We start from the raw sequence: 18,946 nt of genomic DNA, 5'->3' as shown, positions 1-18,946 counted from the left end.
CAGCAGTGGGACTGGAGAGAAATGAGAGAGAGAAATGCAGTTAGTTAGTAGTGTGAAATGCAATGAGTAACAAGAGTTAGCCATTCTGTTATTCTGCTCACAATCAGTAGCATTAGCCTGCACAGAAACCCAAGGAACAGAGATGAAAGTACCTCGATAGATTTGGAGTGGTCCAGGTACCAGAACTTGACGTGTCTGTTCCCTGCTGTCACAAAGTAGGAGCTATCCTCAGAGAAGGACACTGCTGTCACCTTACTGGACACCTTGTTAGCAGCAATTATTGTGTTCTTCTGCAACCACAACAAAAACACAAAATGTATGAGGGCAGTAACTACAGAAGTATAGCCCCTGGGGCAGTTACACAAGCAGAAGAGGAGATAATATGGATGTTGCCGTCTCTGGGGCAGTGGCTATAGCAGAAGGGTAGATAATATGGATGTTGCTGTCTCTGGGGCAGTGGCTATAGCAGAAGGGTAGATAATATGGATGTTGCTGTCTCTGGGGCAGTGGCTATAGCAGAAGGGTAGATAATATGGATGTTGCCGTCTCTGGGGCCATGGCTATAGCAGAAGGGTAGATAATATGGATGTTGCCGTCTCTGGGGCAGTGGCTATAGCAGAAGGGTAGATAATATGGATGTTGCTGTCTCTGGGGCAGTGGCTATAGCAGAAGGGTAGATAATATGGATGTTGCTGTCTCTGGGGCCATGGCTATAGCAGAAGGGTAGATAATATGGATGTTGCTGTCTCTGGGGCCATGGCTATAGCAGAAGGGTAGATAATATGGATGTTGCTGTCTCTGGGGCCATGGCTATAGCAGAAGGGTAGATAATATGGATGTTGCTGTCTCTGGGGCCATGGCTATAGCAGAAGGGTAGATAATATGGATGTTGCTGTCTCTGGGGCAGTGGCTATAGCAGAAGGGTAGATAATATGGATGTTGCTGTCTCTGGGGCCATGGCTATAGCAGAAGGGTAGATAATATGGATGTTGCTGTCTCTGGGGCCATGGCTATAGCAGAAGGGTAGATAATATGGATGTTGCTGTCTCTGGGGCAGTGGCTATAGCAGAAGGGTAGATAATATGGATGTTGCTGTCTCTGGGGCCATGGCTATAGCAGAAAGGTAGATAATATGGATGTTGCTGTCTCTGGGGCAGTGGCTATAGCAGAAGGGTAGATAATATGGATGTTGCCGTCTCTGGGGCAGTGGCTATAGCAGAAAGGTAGATAATATGGATGTTGCTGTCTCTGGGGCCATGGCTATAGCAGAAGGGTAGATAATATGGATGTTGCTGTCTCTGGGGCAGTGGCTATAGCAGAAGGGTAGATAATATGGATGTTGCTGTCTCTGGGGCAGTGGCTATAGCAGAAGGGTAGATAATATGGATGTTGCTGTCTCTGGGGCCATGGCTATAGCAGAAGGGTAGATAATATGGATGTTGCTGTCTCTGGGGCAGTGGCTATAGCAGAAGGGTAGATAATATGGATGTTGCTGTCTCTGGGGCAGTGGCTATAGCAGAAGGGCAGACAATATTGGCTCATAGAAAGGTCACACAGGGCATTTGTTGACAGAAAAGGTGACATTGGGCAACTTAAGTAGGATACCTAATTGCCAGAGGCTGCTGGCGTACCTTCCATGCCCAGACGTGGACCATCATGTCGTGCTGGTAACCCACGCTGACAATGTATTTACTGTTGGGAGAGAAGGCCACACAGGATACGCCATACTTATGTTCCTGCAGCTCCGCCACCTGCCGAAACTCACACACCTCCCACACACGCACCGCAGGCAGGTGACCCGACTGGGAGGGGGAGGGAGTGCGAGAACGAGAGAAGGGGAGAGAGAGATAAAGTCACTGCGAGATTACACATGCCGTGTCAGCCACAATCCACACAGTCTGAACCATTTCACACACACTATCAAAAAAGGTCAAAAAGGTTGTTACGTGAATGTGACTGTGCCCAGGTCAGAGTTCAGGACATGGATGACTGAGGATACAGAGTCTCTATGAAAAACAGTGTGCGTGTGTATGTGATCAGATCGTCCTCTCAGAGATATCCACATTTTTACCCCTAGTTTTTATCCTACTGATTGTTCTGCTTCTGTAACAGATGAATCATTGCTTCCAAAGTAAGGGACTCAAATCAATAAAATGATCAAGTCTATCAGTGATATTCCAGTCTTTAACCATGACCCAAAAGAAAAGGAAATGTAGGAAGGATTCCATTGAGATACCTTCCTCAATAACCAATGATAACCATTAGGGTGGGGGAATATGTTAAGGTTAGCATTGGGAAGGGAAAACTGATCCTAGCTCTGTACCTAAGGGTTACTTCTACCCAGAGGTGTGTGTGTGTGTGTGTGTGTGTGTGTGTGTGTGTGTGTGTGTGTGTGTGTGTGTGTGTGTGTGTGTGTGTGTGTGTGTGTGTGTGTGTGTGTGTGTGTGTGTGTGTGTGTGTGTGTGTGTGTGTGTGTGTAACCAACAGCAGTCCTATGAGCATGGTACTTGGAACTTTGACCCCTGCTGCTATGGCAACTGAAGTGATCACCTATTTACAGAGAGGGATTTACTTCGGCTCGGATTGGCTAGCTGGGATTAGGCATCACATCAACACGGCAGCGTAGAGCCACATGAGCTAATCTGGATCGAGAACATTACCATAACTACGGTACAACCGCACTACAACACAGGGAGATATTCTATCAAACCCTCTAACCAGCTTTTGATGATGACAGACCGACACAGAGACAGAGACAGACAACTCACCTCTCCTGTGACCAAGTATTTGCCATCTGAAGAGAAGGACAGAGCTGTGATAGTTTTCCTGTTAAAAGGAGAGAAGAGTGTGGTAACAGTCATACATGTATCAGTGCGTGTTTCAGGGATGGGTAGAGGATGATTAGGTAATGAGCAGGATGGTGATTAGGGGTTGGTGGTGTGAGTGAGTCATTTCTCACCTGGATGTATTCAGGATGTGGTGCTGTCTGTTCTTCTTGGGGTTCAGCAGAACCACCACACAGCTACAGAGCAGGAGAAATACATCCTCCCATTTAATTTTAACCATCGTTTTATGCACTTTATCGGCAGCTGAGTAACATGTGGCTGCAGAGTAATATTTACATGACATAAGGGCAATTTGCATTTCTAAAAAGGCAGTGAGGAATATGGCATTCACTGTGGATACTTATGTAAATAACATATTTCTGCATTTAATTTTCCAAGAAATTTGCAACCATTTCTAAAAACACGTTTTCACGTTGCCATTATGGGGTATTGTGAGAAGATAGATTTTTTCCCCCCACATCTATTTCATACATTTTGAATTCAGGCCGTAAAAACACAACAACATGTGGAATAAGTCAAGGGGTATGAACACTTTCTGAAGGCACTGTATGTAACAGTAGCAACCCAACAGGGGTGTTAGTTACCCAACAGGCTTTTGAAGGGCTGTTTGTTCTGTATTCTGCAACAGCGCTTCCCTTAATCCTGAATATATAATATGTAAAGCAGTGTTACTACTGTAAAGCTTCCACTGATCCTAAACAGAATCTCTAAGCCTGCCTGATAAATCGTGTGAACCTCTATGAGCTTCTACCTGACTGCCATTCAAATCAGATACCTGAGTCCCTGTCATAATGTGTGCCTATCACTTCCTGCTATCATCACTTCCTGGTCACAGAGAATGTGGGGGTGTAAATTATGACAGGATACACTGGCCGCTAATTAAGACAGGACACGCTGGCAGCTATGTGAAACAGCGATGTGTGAACCACGTCCCTGGCCTATTAAGTGTGCCAGGAGTTTAAAATAGAGGAGCTGAGGAGGATTGGCAAAGGTATGAACAATGGCACACACACACAGTCCTTGGCACAGAGTTAGTCCAAGGACCTAATTCTCTTGTTGTTCCAGACATTGGCCTGAATAATAAGGTTATGACAGAGGCTTTTAGGAAGCATGGCCTACTTACTGCATTTGTGCTTCCGTTTACGGTTTCTGCTTACAGGCAGACAGAGTCCGCAGCAACTCTGAGAAATGCTGATCGTCCACTAAATACGCCATTCGTTCTCTAACCCATCTTAGCTTGGACGTATTCAGCACTGCTAATGTTGAACAAGGACCTTACATAGTCTGCAAGATGGAACAGCAACAGCACAGTTAACCTCACTAGAGTACGTGGGATGCTAGCGTCCCACCTGGCCAACATCCAGTGAAATTGCAGAGCGCCAAATTCAAAAACAGAAAGTGTTATACATCGGTTTATAGATTAACTCAGATTGCCAGATTTCAAAAAGACTTTACGGTGAAAGCATACCATGTGATTATCTGAGAACAGCGCCCAGCAGACAAATCATTACAAACAGTAACCAGCCAAGTAGATGAGTTACACAAGTCCGAAATAGAGATAAAATTAATCACTTACCTTTGATGATCTTCAAATGGTTGCACTCACAAGACTCCCATTTACTCAATAAATGTTTGTTTTGTTCGCACGTTTTGTTCAATAATCCACAGGCTCAAATGCAGTCACAACAGGCAGATGAAAAATCCAAATAGTGTCCGTAAAGTTCATAGAAATATTTAAAACGATGTTGTTTTTAGCCTAAATAATCAATAATATTTCAACCAATATTAACGTCGTCAATATAAAAAGGTAAACAAGAAAGGCGCACTCTCGGTCACGCGCATGAAAGAGCTCTGAGACACTGCAGTGTCCACTCATTCAGAGTGCTTACTCCCTCATTTTTCACAATACAAGCCTGAAACAATTTCTAAAGACTGTTGACAACTAGTGGAAGTAATAGGAAGTGCAATTTGAGTCATAAGTCAATGGATACTGTAATGGAATTCAATAGAAAACTACAAACATTTAAGAAATCCCACTTCCTGGGTGGATTTTTTCAGTTCTGTTATACTCAAATACATTACTTTAACAGTTGTGGAACCTTTAGAGTGTTTTCTATTCAAATCTACCAATTATATGCATATCCTAGCTTATGCATATCCTAGCTTCTGGGCCTGAGTAGTAGGCAGTTTACTTTGGGCACGCTTTTCATCCAGAAGTGAAAATAGTGCCCCAAACCCTAGTGAAGTTAAAGCACCACGTAGGGAACGAGTTCCGGGATGAGAGTAGAGTATTACAGAGCAATCTTGATGAGCTTTAAAAGGGGCAGTGTAGTCCAAAAAGTGATTTGAATTATTTTGTAATTATATTTTGACACTATAAAAAGGTTGAAATAACACTCTGAAGTTGTGAAAATTATGATAATGCCCTTTAGGTGCAAGAGCTTTTTTTTTTTTACTGGAATTTCAGACTGTTTTTAGCCCACAGCATGACATCACAATCTGATCTGATTATTCTGACCAATCATCTTTTATTTGCACAGAGTCTAGATGATCATATCCTCCAATCAGGGTTGTGTGTGTAAATATATTTACATTTGTATTGACACGCCCACACAATCAGACTGAGCATTTCAATGGCAAAAGGAGGCCCAGGGAAATAAATGATAAAAATACATATTTGGAGTTATTTTCATGAAATAAAACACACACACAATGATTTAAGACATACATTGATGATTTTTTAAAACTGCATGGGGGCTTTAACATTATTTGATGAGTGCAGTCAGATCAGAGAAGAAAAAAAACACACGGATACCACAAACAGTGCTTAATAAGCTTTCAGGTTTCATTGTAGTGTGACAATCTCTCTCCGAATCTCTTTTATTCACATGTAGTCACGCACGCATGCACCAGACCTGGGCTCAAATGTATGAGTTTTTGAGTAAATACTTTTAAAAAATAGAAAAAAAGAGGAATAGTCTACCAAATTGTACTTTTAAATGTAAATACTTATTTTAAATACTATACTGAACTAAAATAGAAAACGCAACATGCAATAATTTCACTGAGTTACAATTCATATAAGGAAATCAGTCAATCAAAATAAATAAATGAGGCCCTAATCTATGGATTTCACATGAATGGGCAGGGGCGCAGCCATGGATGGGCCTGGGAGGGCATAGACCCACCCACTGGGGAGCCAGGCCCATCCAGTCAGAATTTGTTTTTCCCCACAAAAGGGATTTATGACAGACAGAAATACTCCACATGCTCATCAGCTGTCTGGGTGTCTGGTCTCAGATGATCCCGCACGTGAAGAAGCCAGATGTGGCAGTCCTGGGCTGGCGTGGTTTCACGTGGTCTGCATTGTATAGCCAGTTGGACGTACTGCCAAATTCTCGAAAACTACATTGGATTTGGTTTATGGTAGAGAAATGAACATGAAATTCTCTGGCAACAGCTCTGGTGAACAGTCCTGCAGTCGGCATGCCAATTACATGCCTCCTCAAAACTCGAGAGATCTGTGGCATTGTGTTGTGTAACAAAACTGCACATTTCAAAGTGTCCTTTCATTGTCCCCAGCACAAGGTGCACCTGTGTAATGATCATGCTGTTTAATCAGTTTCTTGATATGCTACATCTGTCAGATGGATGGATTATCTTGGCAAAGGAGAAATGCTCACTAACAGAGATGTAAACAAATTTGTGCACAGAATTTGAGATAAATAAGCTTTTTGTGCATATGGAACATTTTTGGGATCTTTTATTTCAGCTTATGAAACATGGGACCAAAACTTTACATGTTGCATTTATATTTTTGTTCAGTAAAAATACCTGAGTTAAATTAATGGGAGTGTATTTGAGTATTTTCAAAAGCATGACTACTCATCTTTTCAAATACAATACATCTGAATGCACGCGAAAGTAATTGAGACATTTGAAATAGTATTTGAACCCAGGTATTGCATGCACGCACTCACACCTCTCTCTCTCTCTCTTTCTCTCCCCCTAGACTCACCCAGCAGGATAGGCCACAAGACCAGAGTGGGGGTTACAGGCCAGACCACTGTTGCCAGAGGCTGTGATTCCCAGGACCCTCTCCAAAGTCACCTACAGAGGGAGACAGACAATTCTAGAGTTTTAACAAGCCAATCCCAAAATCCAGCCATATTCCCTAGCCCGCAATCATTATGCATTAGTGGAGATCTGAGAGGATTAAAAAAAGGGATAATCAACTCTGGGCTCTATGCGTTCTCTGGAAAATAATGCAACGTTGTTCACGCATAGCCCCTCGTTGATGGTCCCTTATGTATTGCATGTATGTTTATGAACCCTGGAAGATAAGCCCTGATGGACCACCCAGCTAGCAAATAACGTTCTGAGAACCATAAGTTTCTTAGAGCGTGGTTGGTTATCCTATGGTTATGTTGCATACAACCTTCAAACAATTTTCTGGGAATGGTGCAGTATAGTTTCTTGGCTTTGGAAGATTCTCAGCATATTTAAGGTTCTTGGCAAAAAAAAAATATTGTTATTCCATTACTTTAACATTTCATAGAAGTTCAAACTTCAAAAATGTTTATATTTAATTTCAATTTTGGTAATGTTCTAGAAACGTTCACCAACTTGGTTTGACATTGGGGATGTTCTGAAATTGTTTCTTAATGTTTTCTAAACTATGTTCTTCTGTGGGAATTTCAGTACTTCAACATAATGTTTCCTACAGGCTTCCATCTTGTTCTACAGTTAACTTGGGTCAAACGTTTCGGGTAGCCTTCCACAAGCTTCCCACAATAAGTTGGGTGAATTTTGGCCCATTCCTCCTGACAGAGCTGGTGTAACGGAGTCAGGTTTGTAGGCCTCCTTGCTTGCACACACTTTTTCAGTTCTGCCCACAAATTTTCCATGGCATTTAGGTCAGGGCTTTGTGATGGCCAATCCAATACCTTGACTTTGTTGTCCTTAAACCATTTTTCCACAACTTTGGAAGTATGCTTGGGGTCATTGTCCATTTGGAAGACCTATTTGCGACTTCAACTTCCTAACTGATGCCTTGAGATGTTGCTTCAATATGTCCACATAATGTTCCTCCTCATGATGCCATCTATTTTGTGAAGTGCACCAGTCCCTCCTGCAGCAAAGCACCCCCACAACATGATTCTGCCACCCCGTGCTTCACGGTTGGGATGGTGTTCTTCGGCTTGCAAGCATCCCCCATTTTCCTCCAAACATAACGATAGTCATTATGGCCAAACAGTTCTATTTTTGTTTCATCGGACCATCTATTGTATCTTGCCTATGCCGCTCTGTCATTCCTCATCCATATATTTATATGTACATATTCTTATTCCATCCCTTTACTTAGATTTGTGTGTATTAGGTAGTTGTGGAATTGTTAATGTCATGACATGCCCCTCTCTCTCTATCCACAGTTTTATGACGGTCATAAATACTCTGCTTCTGGGTCTGTAGTATTGGGATTGGAATGTGTGCCTTTGGGACACAGAGAGAGAGAGAGACACTTGGCCAAACTTTAACATCAAAAGGTTGAATAATGAAACAGTATCTCTGTAAATCCAGACAGTTCGAATGGTCGGTGGGAAATCAAGGAATGACCATGTCGAATGTGTGTCATTTGGTGACCTCATGAGAGACAGGAGATCCACATTATTGTATATTTGTTTGTAAACACTTCTCAATTATGGGGTTTGCATCCGACTGTTGTATAAAAATAAATGGTTAAGTATAAGAATACTTTTCAAATCAAATCAAATATTATTATTATTATTTATTATTATTATAAGAATACTTTTGGAAAGACAACAACGTGATTTTAGTCCTTGTAAATGAGAATAGCTTTTCATAGTAACTTATGATCAGTCAGTGAAACGCCCCTTCTCTACTCCAGTATAAAGCAAACTTCTGATGAAATTTACAATGGGGCAAAAAAGTATTTAGTCAGCCACCAATTGTGCAAGTTCTCCCACTTAAAAATATGAGAGAGGCCTGTAATTTTCATCGTATGTACACTTCACCTATGACAGACAAAATGAGAGAACAAAATCCAGAAAATCACATTGTAGGATTTTTAATGAATTTATTTGCAAATTATGGTGGAAAATAAGTATTTGGTCAATAACAAAAGTTTCTCAATGACAGAGAGGTCAAACGTTTTCTGTAAGTCTTCACAAGGTTTTCACACACTGTTTCTGGTATTTTTGCCCATTCCTCCATGCAGATCTCCTCTAGAGCAGTGATGTTTTGGGGCTGTTGCTGGGCAACATGGACTTTCAACTCCCTCCAAAGCTTTTCTATGGGGTTGAGATCTGGAGACTGGCTAGGCCACTCCAGGACCTTGAAATGCTTCTTACGAAGCCACTCCTTCATTGCCCGGGTGGTGTGTTTGGGATCATTGTCATGCTGAAAGACCCAGCCACGTTTCATCTTCAATGCCCTTGCTGATGGAAGGAGGTTTTCACTCAAAATCTCACGATACATGGCCCCATTCATTCTTTCCTTTACACGGATCAGTCATCCTGGTCCCTTTACAGAAAAACAGCCCCAAACCATTATGTTTTCACCCCCATGCTTCACAGTGGGTATGGTGTTCTTTGGATGCAACTCAGCATTCTTTGTCCTCCAAACAGGACGAGTTGAGTTTTTACCAAAACGTTATATATTGGTTTCATCTGACATTCTCCCAATCTTCATCTGGATCATCCAAATGCTCTCTAGAAAACTTCAGACGGGCCTGAACATGTACTGGCTTAAGCAAGGGGACACGTCTGGCAGTCCAGGATTTGAGTCCCTGGCAGCGTAGTGTGTTACTGATGGTAGGCTTTGTTACTTTGGTCCCAGCTCTCTGCAGGTCATTCACTAGGTCCCCCCGTGTGGTTCTGGGATTTTTGCTCACCGTTCTTGTGATCATTTTGACCCCACGGGGTGAGATCTTGCATGGAGCCCCAGATCGACGGAGATTATCAGTGGTCTTGTATGTCTTCCATTTCCTAATAATTGCTCCCACAGTTGATTTCTTCAAACCAAGCTGCTTACCTATTGCAGATTCAGTCTTCCCAGCCTGGTGCAGGTCTACAATTTTGTTTCTGGTGTCCTTTGACAGCTCTTTGGTCATGGCCATAGTGGAGTTTGGAGTTTGACTGTTTGAGGTTGTGGACAGGTGTCTTTAATACTGATAACAAGTTCAAACAGGTGCCATTAATACAGGTAACGAGTGGAGGACAGAGGAGCCTCTTAAAGAAGAAGTTACAGGTCTGTGAGAGCCAGAAATCTTGCTTGTTTGTTGTTGACCCAAATACTTATTTTCCACCATAATTTGCAAATAAATTCATTAAAAATCATACAATGTGATTTTCCTGATTTTTTTTCTCATTTTGTCTATCATAGTTGAAGTGTACCTATGATGAAAATTAGAGGCCTCTCTCATCTTTTTAAGTGGGAGAACATGCACAATTGGTGGCTGACTAAATACTTTTTTCCCCCCACTGTATATTTAGACCAAAACATGCCGGGTTGTGAAGTGGTTCTAGCTGTGACCCGAATAATCAACAATCGAGACCAATAGATTGCTACAGAAGCAGCAAATCCTAGACGCCACTGTACCAGTCTGCAGCTGGAAATGTGTGTAAGTCTAGGACGAGGATACCGACAACAGCAGACGCATCTATTCTAACAGATCAACTCTAAGAACAATGGTACTCTGAAAGCTCCATCTCAAGAACACTTCCCAATGCAACGACCATTAGTACGCCTGACGTATCCATTACAACAGAGCTACAAGGGACATGGCGACCAGACTTAAACAACCAGAGACTCTGACTGATCAACGGTTTTCAATGGAGAGACAGCAATGACATACAAGCTTAAATATGCACATTGCATTTCTAAAATCCAAATGAGCGGTTGTTAGGGTGCTAAATATCCATATTTACGATGAACGAATACAACTGTATGTATGTAGTGTAGAGGGTCCATTCTGTTCTTCCGCTCTTTCTTATCTGTCTCCACCCCTTTCCTTTGTCTACCAAGCAGTCCTATTGGTTTCCCCCACTAGGGACTTTTCAGTGTATCATGTGAGTAACCAATGTGTTACCTATCCTGTGTGTGTTTATGTAATTCTGTGTGATTGTTTAGTGAGTTAGTAAATAAATAATTAAGCCAATTTGTATATCACTGATTCATCATTTATGCTAGGGTTCGTGCAGATATCCAAGGGTTTGCGACATCCAGAGTATGACTGGTGAGGTAATAATAAGTGACTAATCGATAAGATTTGAAAATATCTGAAAAATTACTATTCCGAGATTAGTTGAAATCATGGAATAATTACAAAGATAATTGATTTGATAATATAACAGTCTTCACATTAATGAATAGTCAACGTCACGACATTAGATTACTTGTTGATATTGATGCACTGTCGGCAATAGAAGCACAAGCATTTCACTACACTCGCAATAACATCTGCTAACCATGTGTATGTGACCAATAACATCTGCTAACCATGTGTATGTGACCAATAACATTTGATTTGGCTACATCTGTCACCAGTACTCGACAAGTCTCCCCCTGGTTCTCTTCTACATTACATTCGTTTCCTCATCAATCTACACACAAAACCCCATAATGACAAAGCGAAAACAGGTTATAGATTTTTTTTGCTAATTTATTCAAAATTAAAAACAGAAATACCGTATTTATGTAAGTATTCAGACTTTCAGATGTCAGAGCAAAAACTAAGCCATGAGGTCGAAGGAATTGTTCGTAGACCTCCGAGACAGGATTGTGTCGAGGCAAAGATCTGGGGAAGGGTACCAAAACATGTAGCATTGAAAGTCTCCAAGAACACAGTGGCCTCCCTCATTCCTTAATGGAGGAAGTTTAGAACCACCAAGACTCTTCCTAGAGCTGGCCTCCAGGCCAAACTGTGCAATCGGGATAGTGGTGGCAGCATCATGCTGTGGGGATATTTGTCAGTGGCAGGGACTGGGTGACTAGTCAGGATCGAGGGAAAGATGAACAGAGTAAAGTACAGAGAGATACCTGATGAAAACCCTCTCCAGAATGCTCAGGACCTCAGACTGGGGCAAAGTTTCACCTTCCAACAAGACAATGACCCTAAGCACACAGCCAAGACAATGCAGAAGTGGTTTCGGGACAAGTCTCTGAATGTTCTTGAGTGGCCCAGCCAGAGCCTGGACTTGAACCCGATCTAACATTTCTGGAGAGACCTGAAAATAGCTGTACAGCGACGCTCCCCATCCAACCTGACAGAGCGTGAGAAGATCTGCAGAGAAGAATGGGGGGGTGGAAATCACCCAAATACAGGTGTGCCAAGCTTGTAGCGTCATACCAAAAACACCGAACGCACACTGTATATATAGAATAAGTCAACAGTTTGAACACATGTACTCATGCAAGGGTTTTTTCTTGATTTTTACTATTTTCTACATTGCAGAAAAATAGTGAGGACAACAAAACTATGAAATAACACATATGGAATCATGAAGTTACCAAAAAAGTGTTAAACAAAATCAAAATATATTTTAGATTCTTCAAAGTAGCCACCCTTTGCCATGATGACAGCTTTGTACACTCTTGGCATTCTCTCAACCAGCTTCACCTGGAATACTTTTCAAACAGTCTTGAAGGAGTTCCCATATATGCTGAGCAAGTTGGCTGGTCCAACTCAACTCATCCCAAACCATCTCAATTGGGTTGAGGTCGGGTGACTGGAGGTCGGGTGACTGGAGGCCAGGTCATATGATGCAGCACTCCATCACTCCTTATTGGTCAAATAGCCCTTACACAGCCTGGAGGTGTGTTGGGTCATTGTCCAGTTGAAAAACAAATGATAGTTGGACTAAGCACAAACCAAGTTGGATGGCGTATCGCTGCATAATGCTGTGGTAGCCATGCTGGTTAAGTGTGCCTTGAATTCTAAATAAAACACTGACAGTGTCACCAGCAAAGCACCACTACACCATCACACCTCCTCCTCCATGCTTCTTGGTGGGAACCACACATGCGGAGATCATCCGTTCACCATCTCTGCGTCTCTAAAAGACAAGGTGGTTGAAAGCAAAAATCTCAAATTTGGACTCATCAGACCAAAGCACAGAATTCCACCGGTCTAATGTCCATTGCTCGTGTTTCTTGGTCCAAGGAATTATCTTCTTATTGGTGTCCCTTTAATAGTGGTTTCTTTGCAGCAATTTGACCATGAACGCCTGAGTTACACAGTTTCCTCTGAACAGTTGATGTTGAGATGTGTCTGTTACTTGAACTCTGTGAAGCATTTATTTGGGCTGCAATTTCTGAGGCTGGTAACTAATAAACTTATCCTCTGCAGCAGAGGTAACTCTGGGTCTTTCTTTCCTGTGGCGGTCCTCATGAGAGCCAGTTTCATCATAGCCCTTGATGGTTATTGCAAATGCACTTGAAACTTTCAAAGTTCATGAAATTGTCGGGATTGACTGACCGTCTTGTCTTAAAGTAATGATGGACTGTCATTTCTCTTTGCTTATTTGAGCTGTTCTTGCAATAATATGGACTTGGTCAATTATCAAATAGGGCTATCTTCTGTATACCACCCTTAACTTGTCACAACACAAATGATTGGCTCAAACGCATTAAGGAAAGAAATTCCACAAATTAACTTATCACAAGGCACACCTGTTAATTTAAATGTATTTCAGGTGACTACCTAATGGAGCTGGTTGAGAGAATGCCAAGAGTGTGCAAAGCTGTACTCAAGTCAAAGGGTGGCTACTTTGAAGAATCTAAAATATATTTTGATTTGTTTAACACTTTTTTGGTTACTACAAGATTCCATGTGTTATTTCATGGTTTTGACGTGTTCACTATTATTCTACAATGTAGAAAATAGTAAAAAATACATTTAAAAAACTTGAATGAGTAGGTGTGTCCAAACTTTTGACTGGTACTGATATACACACACACTACATGACCAAGAGTATGTGGACACCTTCTCGTCAAACATCCCAGTACCATGGGCAGTAATATGGAGTTGGACTTGCGGGGACTTGCTTCCACTCAGTCACAAGAGCATGAGTGAGGTCGGGCACTGATGATAGGTGATTAGGCCTGGCTTGCAGTTGGTGTTCCAATTCCTCCCAAAGGTTTTCGATGGGGTTGAGGTCCGGGCTTTCTGCAGGCCAGTCACGTTCTTTCACACCGATATCGACAAACCATTTCTGTATGGAAAGCGACGGCTTTGCGCATAGGGGCATTGTCCCCCCGAAAAACAGGAAAGGGCAGTTCCCAAACTGTTGCCACAAATGTGGAATCATAGAATCATTCAAAATGTCATTGTATGCTGTAGCGTTAAGATTTCCCCTCAATAGAACAAAGGGGCCTAGCCCGAACCATGAAAAACAGTACCAGACCATTATTCCTCTCCCACCAAACTTTACAGTTGGCACTATGCATTGGTGCAGGTAGCGTTCTCCTGGCATTCACAGAACCCAGAAGTGTGATTCGTCACTCCAGAGAACGCTTATTCACTGCTCCAGAGTCCAATATCGGCGAGCTTTACACCACTCCAGCTGACGGTCGGGATTGTGCAAGGTGATCTTAGACCTGTGTGTGGCTGCTCTACTATGGAAACCCATTTCATGAATCTCCCCCCGAACAGTTCTGGTGCTGACGTTGCTTCCAGAGGCAGTTTGGAACTCGATAGTGAGTTTTGCAACCAAGGATACATTTTTTAAAATTCAGCACTCAGTGGTCCCGTTCTGTGAGTTTGTGTGGCCTACCACTTTGCAGCTGAGCCATTGTTGTTCCTAGACATTTCCACTTCACAATAACAGCACTTACAGTTGACCAGGTCAGCTCTAGCAGAGCAGAAATTTTACAAACTGACTTGTTGCAAAGGTGGCATTCTATGATGGTGCCCTGTTGAAAGTCACTGAGCTCTTCAGTAAGGTCATTCTACTGCCAATGTTCATCTATGGAGTTAGCATGGCTGGCTGTGTGCTCGATTTTATACACCTGTCAGCAAGGGGAGTGGCTGAAATAGCTGAATCCACTATTTTCAAGGTGTGTCCACATATCTTTGTATATATAGGGTTAATGTGATGGGATGTATAGGCAATATGGGCAGTATATGGATAGAATATGGAATATACTGAACAAAAATATAAAACGCAACATGACAATTTTAAAGATTTTACTGAATTAAAGTTCATATAAGGAAATCAGTCAATTGAAATGAATTAATTAGGCCCTAATCTATGGATTTCACAGATACACATCTGTTGGTAGGGGCGTGGATCAGAAAACCAGTCCGTATCTGGTGTGACCACCACTTGCCTCATGCAGCGCGACACATCTCCTTCGCATAGAGTTGATCAGGCTGTTGATTGTGGCCTGTGCAATGTTGTCCCACTCCTCTACAATGGCTGTGCGAAGTTGCTGGATATTGTAGAGAACTGGAACACGCTGTCGTGCACGTTGATCCAGAGCATCACAAACATGCTCAATGTTTGACATGTCTAGTGAGTATGCAGGCCATGGAAGAACTGGGACATTTTCAACTTCCAGGAATTGTGTACAGGATCTCATCACGGCATCTCTGTGCATTCAAATTGCCATTGATAAAAGGCAATTATGTTCCTTTTCCGTAGCTTATGCCTGCCCATACCATAACCCCACCATGGGGCACTCTGTTCACAACGTTACCAGCAGCAAACCACTCGTCCACACGACACCATACACCTGGTCTGCGGTTGTGAGGCCTATTGGCCATACTGAAAAATGATTTAAAAACAACATTGGTAGAGAAATAAACATGAAATTCTCTGGCAACAGCTCTGGTGGACATTCCAGCAGTCAGCATGCCAATTACACGCCCCCTCAAAATATGAGACATCTGTGGCATTGCATTGGTTGACAAAACTGCACATTTTAGAGTGGCCTTTTATTGTCCCCAGCACAAGGTGCACCTGTGTAATGATCCTCCTGTTTAAATCGGTTTCTTGACTTTACATGTTGCGTTTATATTTTTGTTCAGTGTAGTATATCTAAATAATAGTATATGTAGTTAAATAGGTTTGGCCTTGCCTATAATACAGTATATACATAATGTATGAAATGAGTAAAACAGTACGTAAACATTATTTAAAGTGACCAGTGTTCCATTACTATGTACATCCTGTAGCTTGTTAAGTGTGTTCCAGTGTTGGTCACACCCACTAATTGGCCAGACCTGATCTTAATGAGCGCTGTGGTCTGTTTTAATAGATAAACAGCTTTGTTTGAGTTTTTTTAAAACATGGCATGCTAGCTCCATCTTGGTGGCGCAGTGGACTAATTCCATGGACAGAGAACATCAAATTATAGCTTCAAATCTCATTGATGCTAGTCACAAAAAATAAAAAAATGCTTGCATGATAGATGCCTAAGGAAATAAATGTCTATCTGTGCTTGGAGTATTTTTTTTAAATAAGCTAGCAGTGTTATTGAAGTCTTATTTGAAACAATCAGTTGTACAACCTTCCAGGTAAACCATCAAGGAACCAGAGGAAAACGTTCAGAACCTCCCTGCAAACTAAAAATGTTTTCAGAAAAGGCGAAATGTTCACTTCCGTGTCAGAAAATGCCAGGGGGGCATTGAAGTGTTTGGAACTGTGTGGCTTCGTTTCCACAAGCAATGTCAATGTTCCCACAACTTCCAAGGAACCAAATGTGCTAGTTGGGTAATATCGACCTCAAACTGAAAGAAGCTGAACTGTTGGTCTGGACAGAGGGCTAAACAAACACTTCAATACCTCCCTGGTATTTTCTGACACTGAATTGTGTCTATCATCAATACAACGTGAGGAAGCTGATTGATTCGTTTGCACGCTGTTCTGTACTTGATTTTCTCAACAATAACCCGATTAGATGGATCCACTGACTCAACCTCATGCATTTGAAAAGTATCTTTATTTTATTTTCACCGGGTTCTCAGGTGTTTACAGACCTATGACTATTTTATTTGAATATGAAGTTTTACATTTTAATCTAAGGCATTTCTTGAGAGTGATATACCCACAAAGCAACATGTTTTATTTTCCTTAAACGACACAAATAGAAATATAATTTGCACGCAATAACACTATAAATTGCTCTCGTTAACCTATCAGTCGGGCATAAATCTATGAAAAGCAAAACGGCAGTCACTCACCTTGTCGGCAAGGTTTTCCTTCCGATTCTTCCGCAGCATGTTCTTTATCCGACTTTTTATTGTTGACCCCTTCCCGTCTACTGCCATATTGATGCTAAAATATCCCGATAAATGTATTATGTTAAAAGTTATGCGATATTCGAACCGTGAAATCCTTCTTTAGGATACAAACGCGCTTGCATCCCCAACTAATATTGTTTTGCAGCCGCGTAAACTTTAGGGGCACAGGCTTGTGTAAACTTTAATCTCTTGAGTAGGTTAGAGTAGCGTTAAACTCCGGTGACGGGTGTACTGTAGTCGGCTTAGCTCATGTTTAGCGACTAAACTAGTTATCTTCTCTAGTGCATTGGTTCACAAGCTGTGGGGCGCGAACCCTAGGGCGCAAGGGGTCAGCGAAAAAACGTTTTGATTGACATTTTTTAAGGAACTCAGTCTGGCTTTAATCTTACTCTTGAAAGTTGTAATAGTAGAATGCACAATGTTCAATTTCGAAATTGGTTAGTATAACATCAGTTCCTCTTGTCCTGGTATTAATTCCATAGAGCTATTTATAACTTGTCAGAAATGTCCAGATCAACTAGCCCATAACGGTTAGTTTCTTTATTTCGTTTTTTTTAGCACATAGTCATTTTTTGGTCACTCACATATTGCATGAATACACATTAGAAAATTAGCTTTAAAACTGCAAAATGTTCTTGGCAACCCATGACTGTGTAGAGTTGCAGGAAATAAGCCTTAAACCTGCAAAATTCTCTACACCAACAAGAGGGGTGTGAACAGTTTGCGTCATGAACAGTGCTTGTGCCTAAAGTATTGGGGCTTGTGCCCAAAGCAACAGTGCTTGTGCTCAAAGCATTCACCCTGGGGGCCCCAGAGTGATAAAACAGTGCTTGTGCCTAAAGCAAACCCCTGCTCTAGTGCAGTATGAGATCCATGTAGATGTAGATCTATGGTCAGTTTTATTCCCCCGCCTACCGATGGGCTGTGGGTATGGCAGCAGAATATGTAGATCCTAGATCAGTCTCTGTGTGTCAGTCATTCATCCCTACTTCTCATGGCACGTTCCTTCGTTAAATTAGCACAGACACAATGTTTTTTTTTCATGTTTATCTAATACATGATATTAGTAGCTCAGATAGTTAGCCTACATCTGCGCTCTACTAGCCCTATAAATGCAATCATTACCCCATATCCGCCAATGTAATAGAGACGTGTGTAAAACCCAGATAAAACATACATTCAAGCTGTGTCATAAGTAGACCATTAGAACGCTGCAATAATCAATGTCAAATGATATTTAGAAATGGTTTATTTCTTGTGTTCAATTTTATTATTCCACATTCAATATTATTCCACCACCTCGTCGCGTTTCGGCATTTTACAACAACTGCAATGTATACAACAAATGTATACGGTTTAATTCATTTAAGGCCACAGTATCTTGCCAGCACATCCCAGTGACCGACTTAGCAGTCTTTTCTTTACAAAACAAAAATGCATTGAGAAGCATTATTCAACCCTCAAGTCAGACAAACATTTACAAAGAGTATTTGTATACACACACACACACACACACACACACACACACACACACACACACACACACACACACACACACACACACACACACACACACACACACACACACACACACACACACACACACACACACACACACACACACACACAGGGCTTTAATAGTGATTGTTTTTGACACACAAGATTGAAACAAATGTCTTTTGACTACAAGTTAGATAACAAAAATGTTGACATGTTATGCATAAGTTCCTCAAAAATCAGACATGAGAATCATTGAACGAGGACTACCATTGTAAAACAGACAGGGAAGCAATTCATAAAGCAAATTAAAATATTTAACATGGTTGTGACTGTA

General features: G+C 41.6%; 1 protein-coding gene across 2 annotated transcripts in view; it reads right to left on the bottom strand.

The window, feature by feature from the left end:
* The window catches only part of LOC123990990 (mitogen-activated protein kinase-binding protein 1-like), a 46,655-nt gene extending 29,283 nt beyond the window's left edge, over nt 1–17,372 (bottom strand). For both annotated transcript variants that reach the window (XM_046292070.1, XM_046292071.1), the window contains exons 1-6: nt 17,053–17,372; nt 6,865–6,956; nt 2,960–3,022; nt 2,769–2,826; nt 1,632–1,802; nt 153–290 (exon numbers count right to left, since the gene is read on the bottom strand). In XM_046292070.1, the coding sequence (XP_046148026.1) occupies nt 153–290; nt 1,632–1,802; nt 2,769–2,826; nt 2,960–3,022; nt 6,865–6,956; nt 17,053–17,139 (609 nt within the window). In that variant the 5' untranslated portion in view covers nt 17,140–17,372. The remainder of the gene's footprint in view (nt 1–152; nt 291–1,631; nt 1,803–2,768; nt 2,827–2,959; nt 3,023–6,864; nt 6,957–17,052) is intronic.
* Between the last annotated feature and the right edge of the window lie 1,574 nt (nt 17,373–18,946).

Source organism: Oncorhynchus gorbuscha, linkage group LG12 (assembly GCF_021184085.1).
Source record: "Oncorhynchus gorbuscha isolate QuinsamMale2020 ecotype Even-year linkage group LG12, OgorEven_v1.0, whole genome shotgun sequence".
Classification (NCBI taxonomy): Eukaryota; Metazoa; Chordata; class Actinopteri; order Salmoniformes; family Salmonidae; genus Oncorhynchus; species Oncorhynchus gorbuscha.
This window is presented reverse-complemented; position numbering and strand designations above follow the sequence as displayed.